The following is a 19,198-nucleotide window of genomic DNA, read 5'->3' on the forward strand; positions in this document are numbered from 1 at the left end:
GAGCGACGAGGGGGCTAAATAGCCCTTCCTGTTCGAGAGCTAGAGCGCGGACCGCTCGTGTAGGTGGAAGTGTCTGGCTCTGCCTGTCCCGCCCTCCGCTCTACGGTACTAATTACCGAGTCGGACCGGCGCGGTCAGGCTGGAAATCAAGCGTAGACTTCACACAGTCAATGGAGTAAGTGACATTAAAATACGGCGATAAGTTCGACAATTTAATTTTCAGCACATTTTAAAATAATCAAATCAGGCTTCGAACAACCAAAACCACTCCTCTTCAAGTATTATGCTCTGAGAGTGCTTACTGGCATCAAGCGGGTCTGGGAAGACACTGCCACCGTCCTCCCTTAGTTGAAGTACTGGACAGTGTAACCTGTGGATATAGGCTGCATTATATGTCTTTACATTCTCTCTTAAGTGTCTGTGCAGGACTGCATTGTTAGACAGCTCCTGACTGCTTTCCCGGCAGTGCTGCATGTGCATCACTCACCGGAGAAAGCAGTTACAGCTTTAGTGCCCACAAGGGGGTGCTCTCAAAGACTCCGGTCGTGCAGGTCCTGCTGATGCAGGTAGACTGATTAATAGCCAAGAAGGCCCCAGGTGAACTTGTGTGCCATTTAGCGCTTCAGTGCTGGGAGACTTTATACTTTTATTGGAGTTGGAGTGGGACTTCTGAAACTCTGACTATTTGTAGGGCTTAATCTGAATGTCGCCTATAGTAAATGGGGAATAACCAGTACTGTTGGTGTGAGGTGAGTGGGACTCAGGAGCTGCCTATTGAAACACTAGAGCTCTGACCTCGGGGTACCGTGTATTACTTGTGAATGCCATATTTTACTTTGTGTTGGTATATAGATATAGTATTTGAGTGGACAATCATTCATCGCTGCTATTGAACGTATTTTGAGTTGTGAGCCTTGTGCCTACCCCCCACCCTTTTCCTGGGAAGCCTTGGACTGCTCAACCTGCTCTACCACTGAAAGTCGTGTTAAAGGGGCACTTGGGCTAATTGCTCAGGATCTACATTAGGTCGGGCGCAGAGAAATTGAAAGTATAAGAACTCAACCCCCAAGGTTAAGCCCAGTAACTCCTGCTTGCGCTGTGACCCTCGGAACGGGGTTCTGACAGCATCCATGCTAGTTGGGCTTGGGTGTGGTAACACTGGTGGTTGGGGGGGAGTCTCCAAGGGGACTGGAGTATGGCTCCGTAACATCTCTAGTTGTTGGGGGTTGTCTTATGGTTGGTAGTCTGTGATGTTAGTCAAGTTCTGGTAGTTTGGAGTGTCTCTGTGATGGTTTTGAATACCCAAGTATGCCCAGATGTCTCTCTGGTGAATTAGCTGCCTCTCTCTGGTGGGTCAGAAGTGCCTCTAGTTTGTTGGGGTTGGAACTGTCTCTCTAGTATGCTGGGGATCTCTCTGGTAGTTGTGTGGTTTCTCATCTGGTTCTGTGATGGTTGTCGTGAGAAATGCCCATGGTAGTTGGGGGTAGTGCTAATGTGTCTCTGGTGGTTTTGGAGGGGCTGTCTCTCTGCTTGGGTCTCTTGGAATTTGAGCGCCTTGCTAGAAATTAGGCTGGTCTCTTGGAATTTGAGCGCCTTGCTAGAAATTACTTTGATAGTTGGAGTGCCTTTCTAGGGCTGGGTAATCTGTCTGGGATCTGAGGCTAGATGTCTCTCTGGGGCCTACTGAGTCTTTCTTGGAGATGTCGGTTCATCTGGAGCTTGCAGGATCTCTGAGGTTCTCGATGGGTGGAAGTGAATTTATTGTGACATTGTGATATCTAGATGGCTGAGGTAGTTGTTGGGGGCAAGGGGGTCTCCGGTTTGTGAGGGGCTTTGGTGGATAGAGGTGTGGTTCTAGTTGCTGAATGGTTGTTCAGGAGAGCTTTTCATTTTATTGTGGGGTCTTTGTGTCCAAGTCATGTGGTTTGGAAAGTTACTCTTTTGATTGCGATGTTGTTCTCATGGCTTGCAGTAGAACTGGTAACTCGAGAATTCTCTGGTGGTTGTGGAGATAGTTTTGGTGTATAGGGTCAGGTCTTATAAGCTCTTGTGAGCGGCATCCTATCAAAGTCTGTAGAAGTCTGCAGAGCTAAACAGAGGCAATTAAACATGTGGATCATGATATAAGAGGCTTAATGCAGAGCTTAATGCAGGGCTTTGCGTTCTGCAAGCAGTGATTAAATACAATCCTTCTCTGGTTTCTCTTCAGAGGGCCTAAAGAAGTTATTCTCTGGTGGAAGCATGGCGTCCAGCCGTGGAGCCCTGGTCACAGTGGGACAGGTGAGGGTCTCTTCTTGAATACCCATCTACATTTGCTTGCACCATGTCTGCCACTTGGCATGATCGCTTCTCCTTACAGCTTAAATCTTTTTACCTGATCCCCTTCACTCTCTATCACCTCCTTTATTTACGCTGTCTCTGCTTCATTCTTTCCTTATTTATTATATTTCCCTTTCCTTTGCATTCTTCCTCTTAATTACTATTTCTGATTTATTTAGGCTTTCATTCTTTCCTTTAATGTTTCTTCCTTTCCTATTAAATCTCTTCTAAATTCTAACTGATTACCCTGTTCCTCTATCTCCTGTACTCAAGTATGCTTTCTCACTCCACCTAAACCTCTTCCTTATCTCCTTCTAGCTGGCATGCTATGACCAGGCTAAACAGCTTGTGTTGACCACAGGAATTCTGTCAGACAACATATTCACTCATTTCCTGGCCAGCTTCATCGCTGTAAGTATAAGGCTTGCCTTTTTAACTGACATTTGTATGACATTAGATTTTTAGCTCCCTTTTTTTAAAGTAACCTTCTCTTGATTTGGTAGGGAATGCTGGCCTTAAGAGAGTTGTGCAAGACCCAGTGTTGAACTTGGTAGTAGTGTTATCTTTCAGTTCTGACAGGTTATATCCTTAAAATGAAGTTTTCAAGTGATTTGATCCTGGACTCTTCGAAAAGCTCTTCAGCCTCAGGCTGCCTTTAAGTTCTAGGTTAGCAAATGTTCCTCCTGTTACCAGGGAAAAATGAGGATGACCTATTTATGTAGTATGGGAAAGGAGAGCGGCACACCTGCACTGCAACCCTGTCCCACATCGTAATGCCGCTCTCGTTATGGGCGATGAGTCCCCAAGCTCTGTTTGTTTCCCACCCATCAGTTCGTTCACAACGCGCCAGGCTCTGGCCTTTTCCCTTCCACTACAAACCAAAGTTGGGTCTCCTTCACGAATCTTGCACTGTGGAGAAGTACCAAGCCTCTTTCTTTGGGTATACAGTGCAATAGGCGCCTAACTTACCTCCCTTTTTGTCCTTGTCCACATTTTCTGTTGCTCCTTGATGTGTTGTAAGCTGTGCATTCAGAACCGGATGTAGAAGAGTTTGAAACACAAAGAGCATGTTGGGCAGCGTTGTTATTTTGTAGCTGCAAGGCTGCCCAGAAAGACCACCCAAATGCGAAGAGATCGTGTCCATCTCTTTTACAAGCAGGGCACAGGCAGTCTGTAATCTGCTTTACGGTGGGTACTCCACTGGAAAGGGAACCATGCCTTCACCAATGCCATCTAATCTTGTGAGACGGAGGTGTTTAGGAGCTAGGATTTTTTTATGTGATTTTCATTCCAGTGACCCTAAGGCAGTGTTCTTCTAACTTTTTAATGCAGTGCATTAGTAATTCATCAGCTTCTAAATAGACAAACATTTTTTCCTTTATAATTATTCTATAAACTTTGCCTTTCTGAATATAATTAACAATATAAACATCGCCATTATGTTCAGTTATCCCTTATACAAATGCAATCATGCAATCAAATACATGATTGCCAGCATGCCAGTGGCAGCCTGGACTCCCTAAAAGTGTCGGATATCCATAGTTTTACCCTTTAACTGAAACTTTGGGATGATATTTGAAGGTTATTTGGAGAGCTCATAATTCTGATATTAGAAACAAAATGTCAAATCAACTGTAGCGAAACAGTAAATGGCAATGAAACAATGTTAGCCAAATTAGATTTCAAGTGTTGGAAGTGGTCAGCAAGTCAAGAAAAAGAAGCGATTTTCACAAAAACCTTTTACAATGAGAGCTGAGTGGATAGAATTTCTACAATCATATGTTCTAAAAGGGTTAAATGAATACGTTTCTCATAGTAGCTTCCTTTAAATAGTATTAGCAAATGATTAGGAGGTTGAAAAAATCTCTTGGTTCAGAAACTGAGACACTGGGGCATTATAGGAAGACTTTCCAAATTCCAGTTAACATGAAGGAAAGACTATATGGCCTAAAATTGGGTCATAACTGTTTCATTGTTTTTATATCACTTTTCAGCATATAAATATTGTAGATTGAATATATAATCGGTAGTTGTCATTGGTGATGATTGATTGCTGAATAAAATAAGAGTCTTGTGACCGTGACGCGCCCGATATTATTAGGATGCCGCAGTACCACCATGTCTTTAAAGAGAAACGTTGAGGAAACGTGGGGAAAGTTGAATTAGAGCAATGTTAATGAAAGATGCTGGGTACGGTAAGGTTACTAAATTCATGGTTGCTGCATGAATTGCAATGTCGAAAGAAGGAGGCGGCCCCATGACCGATCATTACGTGATATCTTGGTTGTTGTTTATTTTTGGTTTTGTTGTCTTGAGTGAAATGCTGCTTTCTGGAAGATGGAACATCTGTCTTGAAACATGGCGGGGAGTACATAAAAGATAGCGCTGTAAATATATGCAAAATGTAAGATCCAGAATTGCAAAATTTAAAGAAATCAGTGAATATTTGTAGATGAAAGCTTAAATTCTCCCTTCCTTCATCCTCATCGTGTGCAGCAAGTTTAATACGGATATTCTTTTCTTTGAGGAATTGAGACAGCTGGCATTGAAGCTTACAGTTTTAACCATTGCAAAGTGTAGTAATATTGCTGTGCCTAGAGCTATATGGGCAGCCTGCTCACCCCAGATCTGTTTTTCTTTGCGTTAATAACTCTTCTGCAATTCTCTCCTTTTGCTGTGCAGTAAGCCTATGAAACCCCAAAATAAAATTCTACCATAGTCTATCCCACAGAACAAAAGAACTTTACCTTGAAAACACCTTTCCATTTCTTGTGGAGTATACCAACATAATCTCCACAAATTCTGACTTACGACATGCATCTCTTTTTTTTTTACCCCAGGCTTTCATAACACTTAATGTTCACATTACTGATAAGCATGATTATGTTTCTCTTTCTTCTTGTAAATATATCAGAGTCCTCTGCTGTAGATTTGAGTTCTGTCTGGCTCAAATCCTTTAGACTTATCACCACATCCACCTTGACTGCAACTACTGACTTTGGGGACAGTCTTGTCTTCTTATCAGCTGCTCTCACTACCACTGCCTTATCGCTTCTGGAGTAGCTTACTGTTATAACCCTTAGAGGCAGGATCTTTCAGTCCCAGGATTTTCCCAACGTCTAATTTTCTGGCGATGGTGCGTCTGTGGTTCCATCGTACAGTGATACATATGGGGCTCCACGACTTGAAAGGAAGTCTCTGTGATCTAAGATAGCCTGTGATCTGTTTAAACTTCTCCTTCGTAGAGTTTATCTTGCCGATTCGTGACACAATTGGAGTCTGACTTTGTAATATTAGCTCTTCTTTAGCTCCGACTAGATTCACCAGCTCTTCCTTCTTGAATATGTGGTTTCTTCTTAAGGCGCCTGGATGGGCAACATTCTTGGTTCTTTGGAAGCCACTTTGTGAATACAATATACTCTTAATGGAGGGTTTTGGGGCCTGTCTTTAACAGAATGCAGCATGTCACGGATGAAGCTATGAGTTTCTGATGGATACTTCTATCTGCAGATTCCCCACCTTTTGAATATTCACCAGCCATTACACTGGATCCGGAACCTTTGAAGCACTATCCCTGTGCACCGGTAGATGGCGTCATGCATCTCTGCACCAACATTGTTCTGCTTCAGAAGTTACATGTAGAACCTAATATAGGCCCCACTCGCAAGCATTGACTTTAGGTTCGAGGCATGTGGGCTGCTGAATTCATATCTGTGCATAGTCCGCCACCTAGTGTTGGGTCCGGATGATTGCACATTGTTGTCCTGGAAGAGTCTTCGAAGTATCACGAGATAGGTGGCTCCTCCCCTGGACTACAGTGCGCATGGGCATCGCCTCCATCCCCAGATTGTTTTTTTCCGCCATTGGGTTCGGATGTGTTTCGGTTCCCTCTGTCGGAACCGATAGTTGTTCTAACTTTTACTCGAGACCAAAAGGTCTTTAGGCTGGGCGTCGGTATAGTTGCGTTCGGGTTTCTTACTGACTCTCAGCTCCTATCTCTCGCTGCCCTTCCACGTGCTTTCGACGCGGACGGGCCTACACTACACCCTTTACTATGGAGCGGACTCCGTTCAAAAAGTGTCCGCTGTGTCATTCTAAATATTCGCACCTCGACGTGCAACCCGTGTGCAATACATGCTTGTCACCGGATCACCGTGAAGACACCTGCATGGCGTGTTCGAAATTTAGAAGTAAGAAGACTTTGAAGATTCGCCGGGCTAATCGGCTCCAGGCACAATTGTCGGCTTCGGCACCCCCACCCGATGACATCTTCCAGGAATCGGTCGAGGAGGAAGACGACGTACAAGGGTCGGACCCTGGCCCCGCGTCCGAGGAAGAAACCTACGACGCGGATGAGGAGGCCGGCGACGAAGCCTCCGACGAGGTAGGGGACGACGAACTGGTTTGTGCCACGATGGGAGATAGCTCGGAGGAAGAGCATCCCCAACCGGACTCTGGGGTTACTCCCCATCATACGGCCCAGGTCGAGGGATCGCCTCCGGGCCTTACCCAAGATCTAACTATAAGTCCTACGTCCCCGCCTCCGGGCCCGGTCACGGACATTTCAAATAAGAAACCGAAAGTGAAGCCAACTGGTCACGCACCCTCGGATGCGAAACCGAAACCGAAAGTGGCGTTGGTGAAGAAGGTTCTGGAGGCGTCAACTTCCACGAAGCCCAAAATGGCCGACTTGAAGAGCCACGCCAAAATGGCCGACCACAAGAGCCGCGCCAAAATGGCCGACCCGAAGCCCTCGGGGTCGGCGCCGAAAGCAAAAGCGTCCGACGCGGCTGCGTCGGCACCGAAAGGGGTCGCGGACCCGAAGACGGCTTCGAAGAAACGTCCCGCCGACGGTGCGTCAGGCCATGGGGCGTCGGCGCCGAAGAAGAAGCCTACCGGCAGCCGGGCTATCGGAGACGAAGAGTCGCTCGAGACGGTTCAGCCCTCGGCATCCCTTACAAAGAAGGTGGGAGAATCCTTAAGGCGGATCCAACAGTCCACTGTGGTTCCCAGCCAGGACACTGTGGTGCCTAGGCCCACGCCGAAGACTGCTACAGAGCAACAGCCCATTCGTTTTACCCTTCCTCCCAAGTCGGCGCCGAAGGCTTTCGCGCCTAAGCAGAGCGGACACTCTCAGGAAGTATTGACGCCGAAGGCGGCCTTGGTCGTGTCGAAGCTTCGGCTCCAGCCGCTTGCGGTGGAGGAACGTCGTGAGGTGCTCATCGACGCCAACACCGGAAAATTGTCGCTCCTCAAACGAAAGATTACGTCGGAGCCGGCCTTGGAACCTTTTAGGATTCCGCTCAAGAACAAAAGGTACTCTGCGGACTCTTCGGCTCTGATGGAACCTCTGTCTCCACAAGCCCTGGAACACTCGCCGGCCCATTCCCCCGTGCCTGATGTGGACGAGGAAGAAGCCGAGTACACCTATCCTGCGTACTCGGATCCGGACGAGGAGCATGTGCCCTGGACAGCAGGGGGCGACGCAGACGACCCGCAGTCGGGGCAGGACACTCAACTTTTCGCCGCTAAGACGTCCCCAACGGAGGACTCGGCGGCCTTCAATGCTTTAATAGAGAGAGCTGCAGCAAACCATGACGTAGAACTGCACTCAGACCCCGTGGATGCGGACTTCTTGGTCGACACCTTCTCGGTGGCCGAAAAGCAAGTCAAGACACTACCAATGCTTAAAGGGGTGCTGAAGCATGCGCAGGAGGTATTCAAAGAGCCCACCCGGGCGCGGGTGGTCAATCCTCGCATCGACAGAAAATATAAAGCGGCGCCCACGGATCCCACATATATTAAGGGACACCTGCCATTGGACTCCCTGGTGGTTTCCAACGCTCGAAAGAGGGCGAATTCGCAGACTACCGGTGACGCTCCTCCCCCAGACAAAGAGTCTAAGATCTTTGAGGCATCAGGCAAACGCATTGCTGCTCAGGCAGCAAACATCTGGAGGATCTCTAACACTCAAGCCCTGCTTGCACGTTATGATCGGGCCCATTATGACACATTAGAGGCCATCCTGCAACACTTGCCTGACCAATACAAGGAGGCGGGGGAGATGCTCATTCAGGAGGGTAAATTAATTACAAATGCATCCATCAAGTGCGCCCTAGATGTAGCAGACACTGCCTCCAGGGCTATCAATACAAGTGTGTTACTTAGACGCCATGCCTGGCTTCGCATCTCAGGGTTCAAACCCGACATACAAACCACAATATTGGGTCAAACAGTGAATCCTGACCACCTGTTCGGACCTGAGGTGGATGCCTCCCTAGAAAAAATGGAAAAAGATACCGAAACTGCCAAATCTATGGGGGCGTTACAAAGTCAGCAGTTTCGGGGTGGTTCTTTTCGCCGCTCCAATTCAAGAGGCGCCTCAAGGGGGCAGGCATCCCAGTCCACTCAATACTTCAAGGGTAACACCCAGTCCTCGTACAACCACAACAAGGGCAGGGGTGGATACAGAGGCAATAATATCAAAGGCAGGGGACGTGGAAACAATGCATCCAGGTCCGCCGCCACCAACAAGCAGTGACGTCTTGTCACTCCCCCCCGATCACACGACACCTGTCGGGGGGAGACTCCAGCAGTTCCTGTCGGCGTGGAGGTCCATCACCACGGACAGGTGGGTGAGATCTCTTATCCAGTACGGGTACTGTCTAGAACTTACGTCCATTCCACCGGACATACCGCCAAGAAGCCGTGCTATGTCCAACGAGCACTTGACCTTGTTGCAGCAGGAGGTTCTGGTCATGCTGCAAAAAGGGGCAATAGAGCTCGTTCCATTGCAAGAACGGGGAAAGGGGGTTTACTCCCTATATTTTCTAATCCCCAAAAAGGACGGTTCACTCAGGCCGATCCTGGACCTCAGGCCCCTGAACTGGTACATCAATTCGGAGCACTTCCATATGCTCACATTGCAGCAGGTGCTTCCCCTGCTTCAGCAGGGGGACTTCCTAGCGACGCTGGATCTGAAGGATGCATATTTTCATATTCCCCTGCATCCTTCCCACAGAAAGTATCTCAGATTCACAATCTTGGACCAGCATTACCAGTTCAGAGTCCTGCCGTTCGGGGTCACCACGGCACCAAGAGTATTTACAAAATGCCTAGCGACTGTGGCGGCGCATCTCCGTCGCCAGCACGTCCATGTCTTTCCATACCTAGACGACTGGCTTATTCAGGCAAAGACGGAACAGCAGTGCGTAGACCACGTGTCCCGCACCATTCACCTCCTGCACGATCTGGGATTTTCTCTGAACTACCCAAAGTCCCATCTCCAGCCCGCCCATGTGCGACAGTATCTGGGCGCCACAATCGACACTCTGGCAGCCACTGCGCAGCCGAGTTCAGTGAGAATCGCCAGTATCCAGGCGCTGATCCAACGGTTCAGACCCCAACACTCGCTTCCAGCAAGGGTGTTCATGCAGTTGATAGGCATGATGGCCTCCTGCATCTCCATTGTCCCGCACGCGAGACTACATATGCGTCCGCTTCAGGAGTGCCTGGCACGTCAGTGGACTCAGGCTCATGGGCAACTGACAGACCTAGTGTTGGTGAGCGGTCGGGCATACAACTCTCTGCATTGGTGGAATCCACAAAACCTTTGCAAGGGCCGACCATTCCAAGAGCCTGTCCCACAGATCATCCTGACGACGGACGCCTCTCTCCAGGGATGGGGAGCGCATGTACTCCACTACACTGTGCAGGGACTATGGACACTTCAGCAAAGGAAGATGCACATCAATGTGTTGGAACTGATGGCAATCTTCATGGCCTTAAAGGCGTTCAAAGTACATCTGTGCAACCAGGTCGTGTTGATCCGGACGGACAACATGACGGCCATGTACTACATCCAAAAGCAGGGAGGTACACACTCTCCACAGCTGTCTCATCTGGCTCAGAGCATGTGGAAGTGGGCCATTCAGAGGGACATCTTCCTCATGGCGGAGCATCTCCCGGGCAAGGACAATCAAATGGCGGATCTGCTCAGCAGACACAGCCATCAAATGCACGAGTGGGAGATACATCCATCAGTACTCCAACCGTACTTCCAAATGTGGGGTCATCCAGAGATAGACCTGTTCGCCACAAAGGAGAACGCAAAATGCCAAAGCTTCGCCGCCAGGTTCCCACACCCCCAATCACAGGGCAATGCGATGTGGATGAACTGGTCAGGCAGATTTGCGTACGCTTTTCCCCCAGCACCTCTGATACCGCTGGTGGCACGCAAGCTCAGGCAACACTCGATGACGCTCATCCTAGTTGCTCCAACGTGGGCTCGCCAACCATGGTACACCACGTTTCTGGAACTCTCCGTGGTACCGCATCAAAGGCTCCATCTCACTCCCAGCCTTCTGACGCAGAGCCATGGCGACATTCAGCACCCAGATCCGCAACAGCTCAACCTGGCGATCTGGCTCCTGAAGTCCTAGAGTTTGGCTACCTCAATCTTCCTCCCGATTGCATGGACATCATTCGGGAGGCAAGGAAGCCCACTACTAGAGCTTGTTATGCGGCTAAATGGAAGAGGTTTGTCATCTACTGTGTGAACCACAACATTGACCCGCTAGATGCTTCCATTCAAAACATTATATGTTACCTTTTTCACCTCTATCAATGTAATCTAGCGTACTCTTCCATCCGCATTCACCTGTCTGCTATGGCAGCATACCTCCAGAATAGGCAGCACCTGTCACTCTTTAAGGTCCCTGCTATCAAGGCTTTTCTGGAAGGACTCAAAAGAGTCATTCCACCAAGGACCCCACCAGCTCCAGAATGGAACCTCAATGTGGTTCTTACAAGACTGATGGGTCCTCCCTTCGAGCCACTGCACTCTTGTGAGCTTCAATTTCTGACTTGGAAGGTTGCGTTCTTAGTAGCAATTACATCGCTACGGAGGGTTAGCGAGCTGCAGGCGCTCACCATCCAAGAACCTTTCTTCCAAGTGCATGCTAACAGGGTTGTGCTCCGCACTAACCCTAAATTCTTACCCAAAGTGGTCTCACAATTCCACATAAACCAAACAATCGAATTGCCGGTGTTTTTCCAAAACCCAGAGACGCTGGCGGAGCACATGCTCCACACTCTTGATGTGAAAAGGGCCTTGATGTACTATGTGGACAGGACAAAAGATTTCCGCAAAACCAAACAACTCTTTGTTGCTTTTGCCACACAACACAAGGGAAACACAAGGGAAACGCTATCTCCAAAGCAGGAATTGCTAGATGGATAGTAAAGTGCATTCAGATCTGTTACGCTAAAGCTAAGCGCACTCTCACTATCCCACCAAGGGCCCACTCCACTAGGAAGTTGGGGGCCTCTATGGCTTTCCTAGGTAACATTCCCTTAGAAGACATCTGTAGAGCAGCCACTTGGTCTACCACTCATACTTTCACTAAGCACTACTGTGTAGACGTGCATTCCAAACAGCAGGCAGCTGTTGGTCAGGCTGTTCTCAAAACACTTTTTCAGACTGCTGCAGCTGGCACGGGCGGCCGCCGCTAATGGAGGGACTGCTATGTATTCTATGCACAGATATGAATTCAGCAGCCCACATGCCTCGAACTGCAAATGCTACTTACCAGTATGCATCTGTTCTTGGCATGTAGGGCTGCTGATATTCATATCGCCCACCCTCCTCCCCGGCGCCTGTAGCAGCTGCAGTTTTTATTCATATATACACATATGCTCATAGCATGGTCATCACTCACATTCTTCACTCCATCTCTGCCAATGGCTAAAAACAATCTGGGGATGGAGGCGATGCCCATGCGCACTGTAGTCCAGGGGAGGAGCCACCTATCTCGTGATACTTCGAAGACTCTTCCAGGACAACAATGTGCAATCATCCGGACCCAACACTAGGTGGCGGACTATGCACAGATATGAATATCAGCAGCCCTACATGCCAAGAACAGATGCATACTGGTAAGTAGCATTTGCATTCCTTCCTATCTGCTCCACCAGATGGGGATCCGGAGCTACTCAATATCTTAGAGGTGTTTTTTCTCAGAAATGCTATTTAAACTCCAGCGTGCAAGGGAAAATGTAATCTCCTAAGACTACAGGGTTTATACTTTGTAAGGAGTGTTTCAAACAAATGTCTGTGACCGATCCCCATCAGGTGGTTAGGGCCACAGCACGACTCCAAGGCCTGGAGTGACTGCGCCTTGCAGAATATTAAGGCCACACAGAACTACGAGGCGAAGCTCTATGCTGTCCAACACCAAAAGATTCCATGCCATAATCAGTCGTAGTTGATGGGAAGGTCCCTTTCCTTCTCCTTTAGTCATTCCCATGACCAATCATAGTCATTGGGTAAGTCCAAGAAAAAGCAAATAAAGATTAAGTGGGGCTCTGCCTCTTCCCTCCAATTGCAAACAAAAGAGGGTGTGAATGTGTCACCTGGTATCACTTCTGGAGTCGTTCCCCTTTGAGTCAATTTCGACCATTGTGCTGAGGCAACCAAAATTTCCGGGGAAGTCTGCAGTGCCGCTGCAAATTAAAGATTTCCATGAAGCCATGCTGCAGCCCATTGGCACATTACAGGCTCCCTCTAGCACACCTTTGGGCTCCAAGGAACCGCAAGGGCTTCCCCCTGGGACTCCACTGTAGGCCTACTTTGGTGCCAAGGGACCTTCTATACCCAGCATGGGCTCCGCACAAGCTTCGCTGCCTACTCCGATCTTAAGGGCATGACACACTCCAGACCCAGTAGCATCAACAATGGATTACAAATCCCAACTTATTGTGGCCTAGCGCAGTTTTGACTTTTATCGAGGCCGCAGCCTAATCCCCATGAGCTGCAGCCCTTAGTGAAATCTTCAGATTCCGATTCGTTGCCCCTGCCTCAATGAATGGCCCAAGCCCTTTATTCTCGATTAAGAACGTACACTGGCAATTATGCGTATGATGCTTGCGATGAATTTGCTCAACCTTATACAGAGGATAGTTGGTATGAGAACCTTCAGAATGCAGGTGGTCTTAACACCTCACAAGACAATGGGCTAGTTTCACCTCAGGCCCTGCCATGGAAGAAATTGCCTCCTTTGCCGTAGTCATGTGAAGGGCGGCCGAGGTTCATGACCTCCCAGTTACCATATTTGGAGGTGAAAAACATTGTCCTCACTGAGGTACTTCAGTCTGGGCAAATAAATACTGAACCCCTGCTACCATTCTGAAGCCCTCACAGACCACCATCTTGGGGCATTTGCAAAACCCAGTTCCGGGCCACCAATGAACGGTTCATGGAAGAAATGCTGTGCTCAAACCTGAACAAAGACAACGGGTCTGTTGCTTTCACTAGACAGAAACTGTTGTAATGTGCTAAAAAAATGCTGCATTTTGAGATGCCATGAAGTTTATAAAATAGTGATGGGTGAAATGCATAAATTAATCTTGGCCACTGGTAATTACTCAGGCGTGTGTCCCAGTCCATCATTATTTTGCACACTTGGCACCTCAATTTTGACCCAGCCACATGGAAACCAGTCTTTTCCCTGCTCCAATAAGAACAGTCTAGGCTGAACTGCTAGGACAGGTCTTCCCTGCACCAGAACCCAAGCAACCCAAGGCTGGTTTTGCCCTGATTGGGTCTCTTCTGTTCGTTACCAGGAACACAGTGGCCCGTGGGTGAAACACCAAGGCTCTCATACCTTAAGATTACCGACGCACGAGGAGTTATCCGTTCCTCTTGTACTTCTCTCCCCCACAGCTTCTGCCTAGACCGAACTGCCATACTCTGTGTCGGCTTGGCCACAGGCTTTTCCGGTTCATCCTACCGATACCTTTGGTTTTTTACCAACAACGAAGCACATTCGAAGCGTTTCACATTACTTGATACTGATCCTCTGATTCCCTTGGTTACTTTTGAAGCTGACCAGTTTGTCTTGGGCCCGGCCGGGTCAGCATTATCACTGGCTGTGTGACAATCCATCGATCTAATACTCTTGAATTCAGCCCTGAGGAAGTCGCTGAAAGATTGTTCCGAATGCGACGAAACACGTGCCGGCTGGTTTTTCTCGAAAATTAAAGGACTGAACAAATTCAAACCCACCAAGAGATCATCTCTATATTTGTTGGCTTACACAATGTACTATATATGTCTTCACTAACGGACTGTTATATCAAATTTATGTGTGCCTAGGTTTATGTTCTACTTCTGTCAGGTGTAGCTTGGTTTCAGTGGCACAGTGAGCACAGCATCAATGTCTAGGCACACCCATCACCTATATGGCTTCACACTGAAGTATACAAAAAAGTGATGAGTAGACTGCATCATTTAATCACAGCCACTGGTAATTTCACTGGGCTTCATTCTAGTGGTATAGGCCACCATATCAATCTGCTGGAGTTACGACCCATTCAATTGGATCTTTAGACTGTCCATTAAGGGCAAGGTTACTCAAGTCCTGATGCACAAAACTACCGCCATGTAGCACTGCAGCAAGCTGGGTGTTCGGGCGTCTCGTGCTGTGCCAGGAAGTGCTGCAACTGTGAAAGTTGCTGTGTCTTCAAGGAATACCCATAAAAGTCAGCCAGTTGGCGGGCTTCCTGAGCTCAGCAGATGTCCTTTAGCCAACCGCAAGTTTTGTCTGCACCTGGATGTATGTACCTTGAGTACATTTATTTTGCTAACGCCGAGAATGCTAAGTGTTGCATCTTACTGTGCTCAGATGGTTTGTTACTCTAATCTGCTGAGTCTGTGCCTCTGTCCTCTTTGCAAGGGCTTACTGTCCCAGCAAATGCTCAAAGTTCTTCATTCGATCTACCACAATCTGCATTTCCTTTCGTGGAGATTGAGTGGAACCAAATAAGTGGTTTTGAGCTGCTTGAGGAAATGGTGGAGGTCATATCTGGCTGCTCGTCATGCATCCACAAAGTTCATTCATTGATGGCGAGCTATCTCTCAAAGCCCAAGTGAGTGCGGCGACTTCCTCCTGTATGCACCAACTCTGGAAAATTCGCAAAGTCAGCCACTTACTGCCCCATGCCGCACTGGTTCAGGTCATCCTTTCACTGGTAATATCCAGATTGGATTTTTCCAATTCCCTGTACTATGGACTTCCTCAATCTCTGCTTCGCCGCCTCCAGGTAGTACAGAACCAGGCGGCCCGCCTCATTTACAAAATTCCCAAGTGGCAATCGGCTAAGCCTATGCTTCACAAACTCCACTGGTTGCCGATGGAACAAAGGGCGGCTTTCAAACTGGGCTGCCTTACGTTCAAAGCCCTTCACTGCACCAGTCCTGTTTTTCTGAATACACTCATCACCCCACACCAACCTACGCGCAACCTTCGATCTGCCCATCTTCATCTGCTAACCGCCCCTAAAATCAAAACCAAGAAATTTGGCGGTTGTCGTTTCGCCCACCTAGCCCCCGCCTACTGGAACTTTCTTCCTCTCACCATCAAGTCCAGCCCAACTCTGCTTCAATTCAGGAAACTGCTCAAAACTCACCTTTTTCCATCCCTAGGCTAATTCCTCCTCCTCTGGCCTTACACTCATTTACTTACTCTGTCATGCAGCGCCAGGAAACCTCCGGTGTCAGCGCGCTTTAAAAGAGTCATTTAACATAACATAACATCCTTTATGAACTCTGGGCAAAGTTTATGGCCTAGTGTGAGAACAAACTGCTGTTTGGTCTGTGAGTGGCAATGCAGGGTCTGGTCGAATTGCTGTTTGTTCCGTCAGTGGCACAGCAAGGTCTTGCTGTAGGTACTGTTAGATTTTTAGACGGGTTGGTCCGCTTTTTGCATATTCTCGATGGGCCCTCATTATTTAAGTCACCTTTTGTGATGCATTTTTTGAAAAGGCCTATATACATCTTTCCTCCTGAGCCTCTTTTTATGCCATATGGAAGGAATGCTGGACAATGCAATCATTCACCCCCCAGTTACAAGAATCTGGGTTAAATCCATCATTATTTTGCTCACCACACCACCCCAGTTTGGACCCAGCCATATGCAAATCAGTCTTGACCCTGTTCCTTGTGGGAACAGTCCAGCCCAAACTGCCAAGCCAGGTCCCTCCCTGGACCGGAAATCAGCCCCCTGGGACTAGTTTCAGGGCATCACCCTTCTTCAGCCAGGCTAGCTTGAATTCAGTGGTGTAGTGAGCACGGGACCCACGTCTGGGCATACCCTTCCCACTTAGGGTGACATATGAAAAATAAATAATTGATGGACAGAATGCTGGACAATGCAATAATTTATTTATTTTATCTGTTTTTATTGTTTTATAAATCCACACATGATCTTCATACAGCAATAAATAACGTTACTCTACACATCATATCATCAATGACTATGTCCCCGTAGGCCTACCAGATGAGCTCTTTCTCCTGCCACAATCGATACAATATAAGGTAAATCTCGATACTGGTCCCATCGTATTTCTAACTACCCCGACAGGGACACTGTATCAACATTTTTTCGTTTACCTTCTACTGATGTGAGTCTATAAATGAACAATAGAACCACCCAATCAAACTCCCCGCCCCCCTCCCTCTGCCTCCGGCGCACCCAGTCTTCCAATCTCAGTCTCCAGTATGCATAGCAAATACTCCATATTACATATCAATATATCTTGGGGACCTTACCCGCCCTTCACCCTGCACTACCCTTTCTCCCATTCACCCATCATTGAACCAAGCCCCCACCCTCCTTCCCTACTCCAGGTTCGAACAGAGCCCACCTCCGAGTCAGTCTCAGGCATCCGAAGTGCTGCCACTAACGCTTCCCACTCTCTGGCTGACTGCAGCGCCTTCTCTTTATTAGTATGCTTAGCCTGCTGCAATCTAAATGTGCTCTCACTTGTGGCCCATTTAAATAACTCCGATTTCCACCTCCCTATCGCAGGCCCCCGTCGCGACTTCAATTGGGCCGTAATCTCTGTCTTAGTGAGCAGCAATCCCAGGTCCAGAAACGTGCTCGTGATTTTTGTCTTAGGGGTGTGCAGGAACCAATGTAATATACAGGTACCCATGTCAGTGTCTATTTGGCGCTCTGTAATACCGCAAAGCAGTTTGACTACCTCCTCCCAATATGTTCCCAATTGTCCACAAGTCCACAGCATGTGAGGTAACTCTGCCCCCTCTAGACCGCAACGAGGACATCGTGCGGTATCCAATATCGGTTGATTCTGGCTGGGGTTAAATAGGCCCTATGCAATATAAAGAAATGTATTAATTGAAACCAAGCATTCAGTGAGCTCTTCCAGGACCTTCGAATCAATTGAGCCCACTTCGTTTCTGGTATTTCCTTCCCGAAATCCACCTCTCATTTTCTTCGCAACTCCGTCAATGGGCTCAAGCCGTCTGTGCTCAAGCGCCTATAGAGACACGTAATCGCCTTGAATGCCCCCGCAGCCATCACCACATATTGACACGTCACAGAGGTTTGGGGCTCCAAAAGCCCTACCTTCCAGTGGCGCTGTATGGCAGAGATCAGGGCTGCATGCAGCAAATTATCCCCTCGCGGCAGACCATACCTCTCCTGCAATGTCTGAAAAGGTAGCAGCACCCCATTGTCATATAAATCCCCCATGACCTGGACTCCTGCTGTCTCCCAGTCTGCTGGCGCTGACCAGTCCCCCCGTGTGAGAGGGCAGTGCACATGTCCAGGGGAATCTCCGGTGCATATAGGCGATCAACGTTGACTCTGCGGCGGCACCAATTCCAACATTATCGAATGTCCGCTCCTCAACAGTGAGCGACCTAAGGTGCAAGGGTTGTTGTAACATAGTAAATGAAAGGACATGCCGTAATATCCACCGACCCTCTTGGTCCTCAGGGCCCCGAAATTCTCGAGCCACTGCTTGTGTCAGCCACTGCAGCTGAGCTGCCAGGTAATAAAGTTCAAAACCTGGTACTGCTAGACCCCCGTCCACTCTAGGTCTCATCATGGTGGTTAATTTCACCCTTTTCCTGCCATTATCCCACAAGAAGACGCTAACCATCGACCTGATCTGCCCAAAGATTGCCCCCGGTATCCAAATCGGCAATGCCCGAAAGTAATATAGTAGGCGGGGCAGAGCCACCATCTTCAGGAGTGCCACCCTGCCAGCTACCGAAAGTAGCAGAGCGCTCCAAAATGTCAGATTCCCTCGTAGCCCACGTAGGGCCCTTCCCACGTTCCCATCCAGCAAATCAGCAGGGGCATGATAAATCTTGGTCCCAAGATTGAGCAGGCAGGACGGTTCCCACCGAATGCCCGCCACTCGATCAGGGCTTCCAGTGTCAGGAACCACCGGGAAGAGGCAAGTCTTCTCCCAGTTAACCCCCAGTCCCGACATCTCTCCGAACACCCGCAATAAGCGTGTCTCCCCTTCTAGCACCACCCCCGTATTGGCCAAAAACATTAGCAAATCATCTTCATACAGGGAGATGTATTGCTCAATGCCCCGCAAGGTCAGCCCCTGAAAATGGCACCCCAACCTGGCCCGCAGAACCAACTGCTCAATAGCCAACGCGAATAAAAGCAGGGACAGCGGAAGCCCTGTAGCGTTCCTCGACCCACTGCACAGGGGGAGGATATAGTCGACCATGTCTACACCCTAGCCGCTGCGTCCCGGTACAATAATCCCATCCACCCTACAAATGCCTCCCCAAGGCCGAACGCACACATAGTGTGATACAAATACGGCCACTCCAGGCTATCAAAAGCCTTTTCTATATCCACCGAGAGCACCGCAGCTCTGGGAGCATCTCCATGATCTGCATCCAGTATGCGGAGGAGGCGCCGTATATTAACAGCTGTGTTCCGAGTTGGAATGAAACCCACCTGATCACGATGAACCAAGTGCACCATATGGGGCAAGAGCCGAGTCGCCAGAATTCTGCTTAATACCTTCTAGTCGAACGTCAGCATGG

The 19,198-nt window shown here is 48.6% G+C and overlaps 1 protein-coding gene across 1 annotated transcript in view; it reads left to right on the forward strand.

Moving 5' to 3' along the window:
• Window positions 1-19,198, forward strand: part of SLC25A10 (solute carrier family 25 member 10) — a 230,748-nt gene that overhangs the window by 171,194 nt on the left and 40,356 nt on the right. Inside the window, exons 7-8 of the mRNA XM_086931128.1 lie at window positions 2,210-2,280; window positions 2,638-2,730. Of these exons, the coding sequence (XP_086787254.1) occupies window positions 2,210-2,280; window positions 2,638-2,730 (164 nt within the window). The remainder of the gene's footprint in view (window positions 1-2,209; window positions 2,281-2,637; window positions 2,731-19,198) is intronic.

This window comes from Lissotriton vulgaris, chromosome 7, assembly GCF_964263255.1.
Source record: "Lissotriton vulgaris chromosome 7, aLisVul1.2, whole genome shotgun sequence".
NCBI classification, from domain to species: Eukaryota; Metazoa; Chordata; class Amphibia; order Caudata; family Salamandridae; genus Lissotriton; species Lissotriton vulgaris.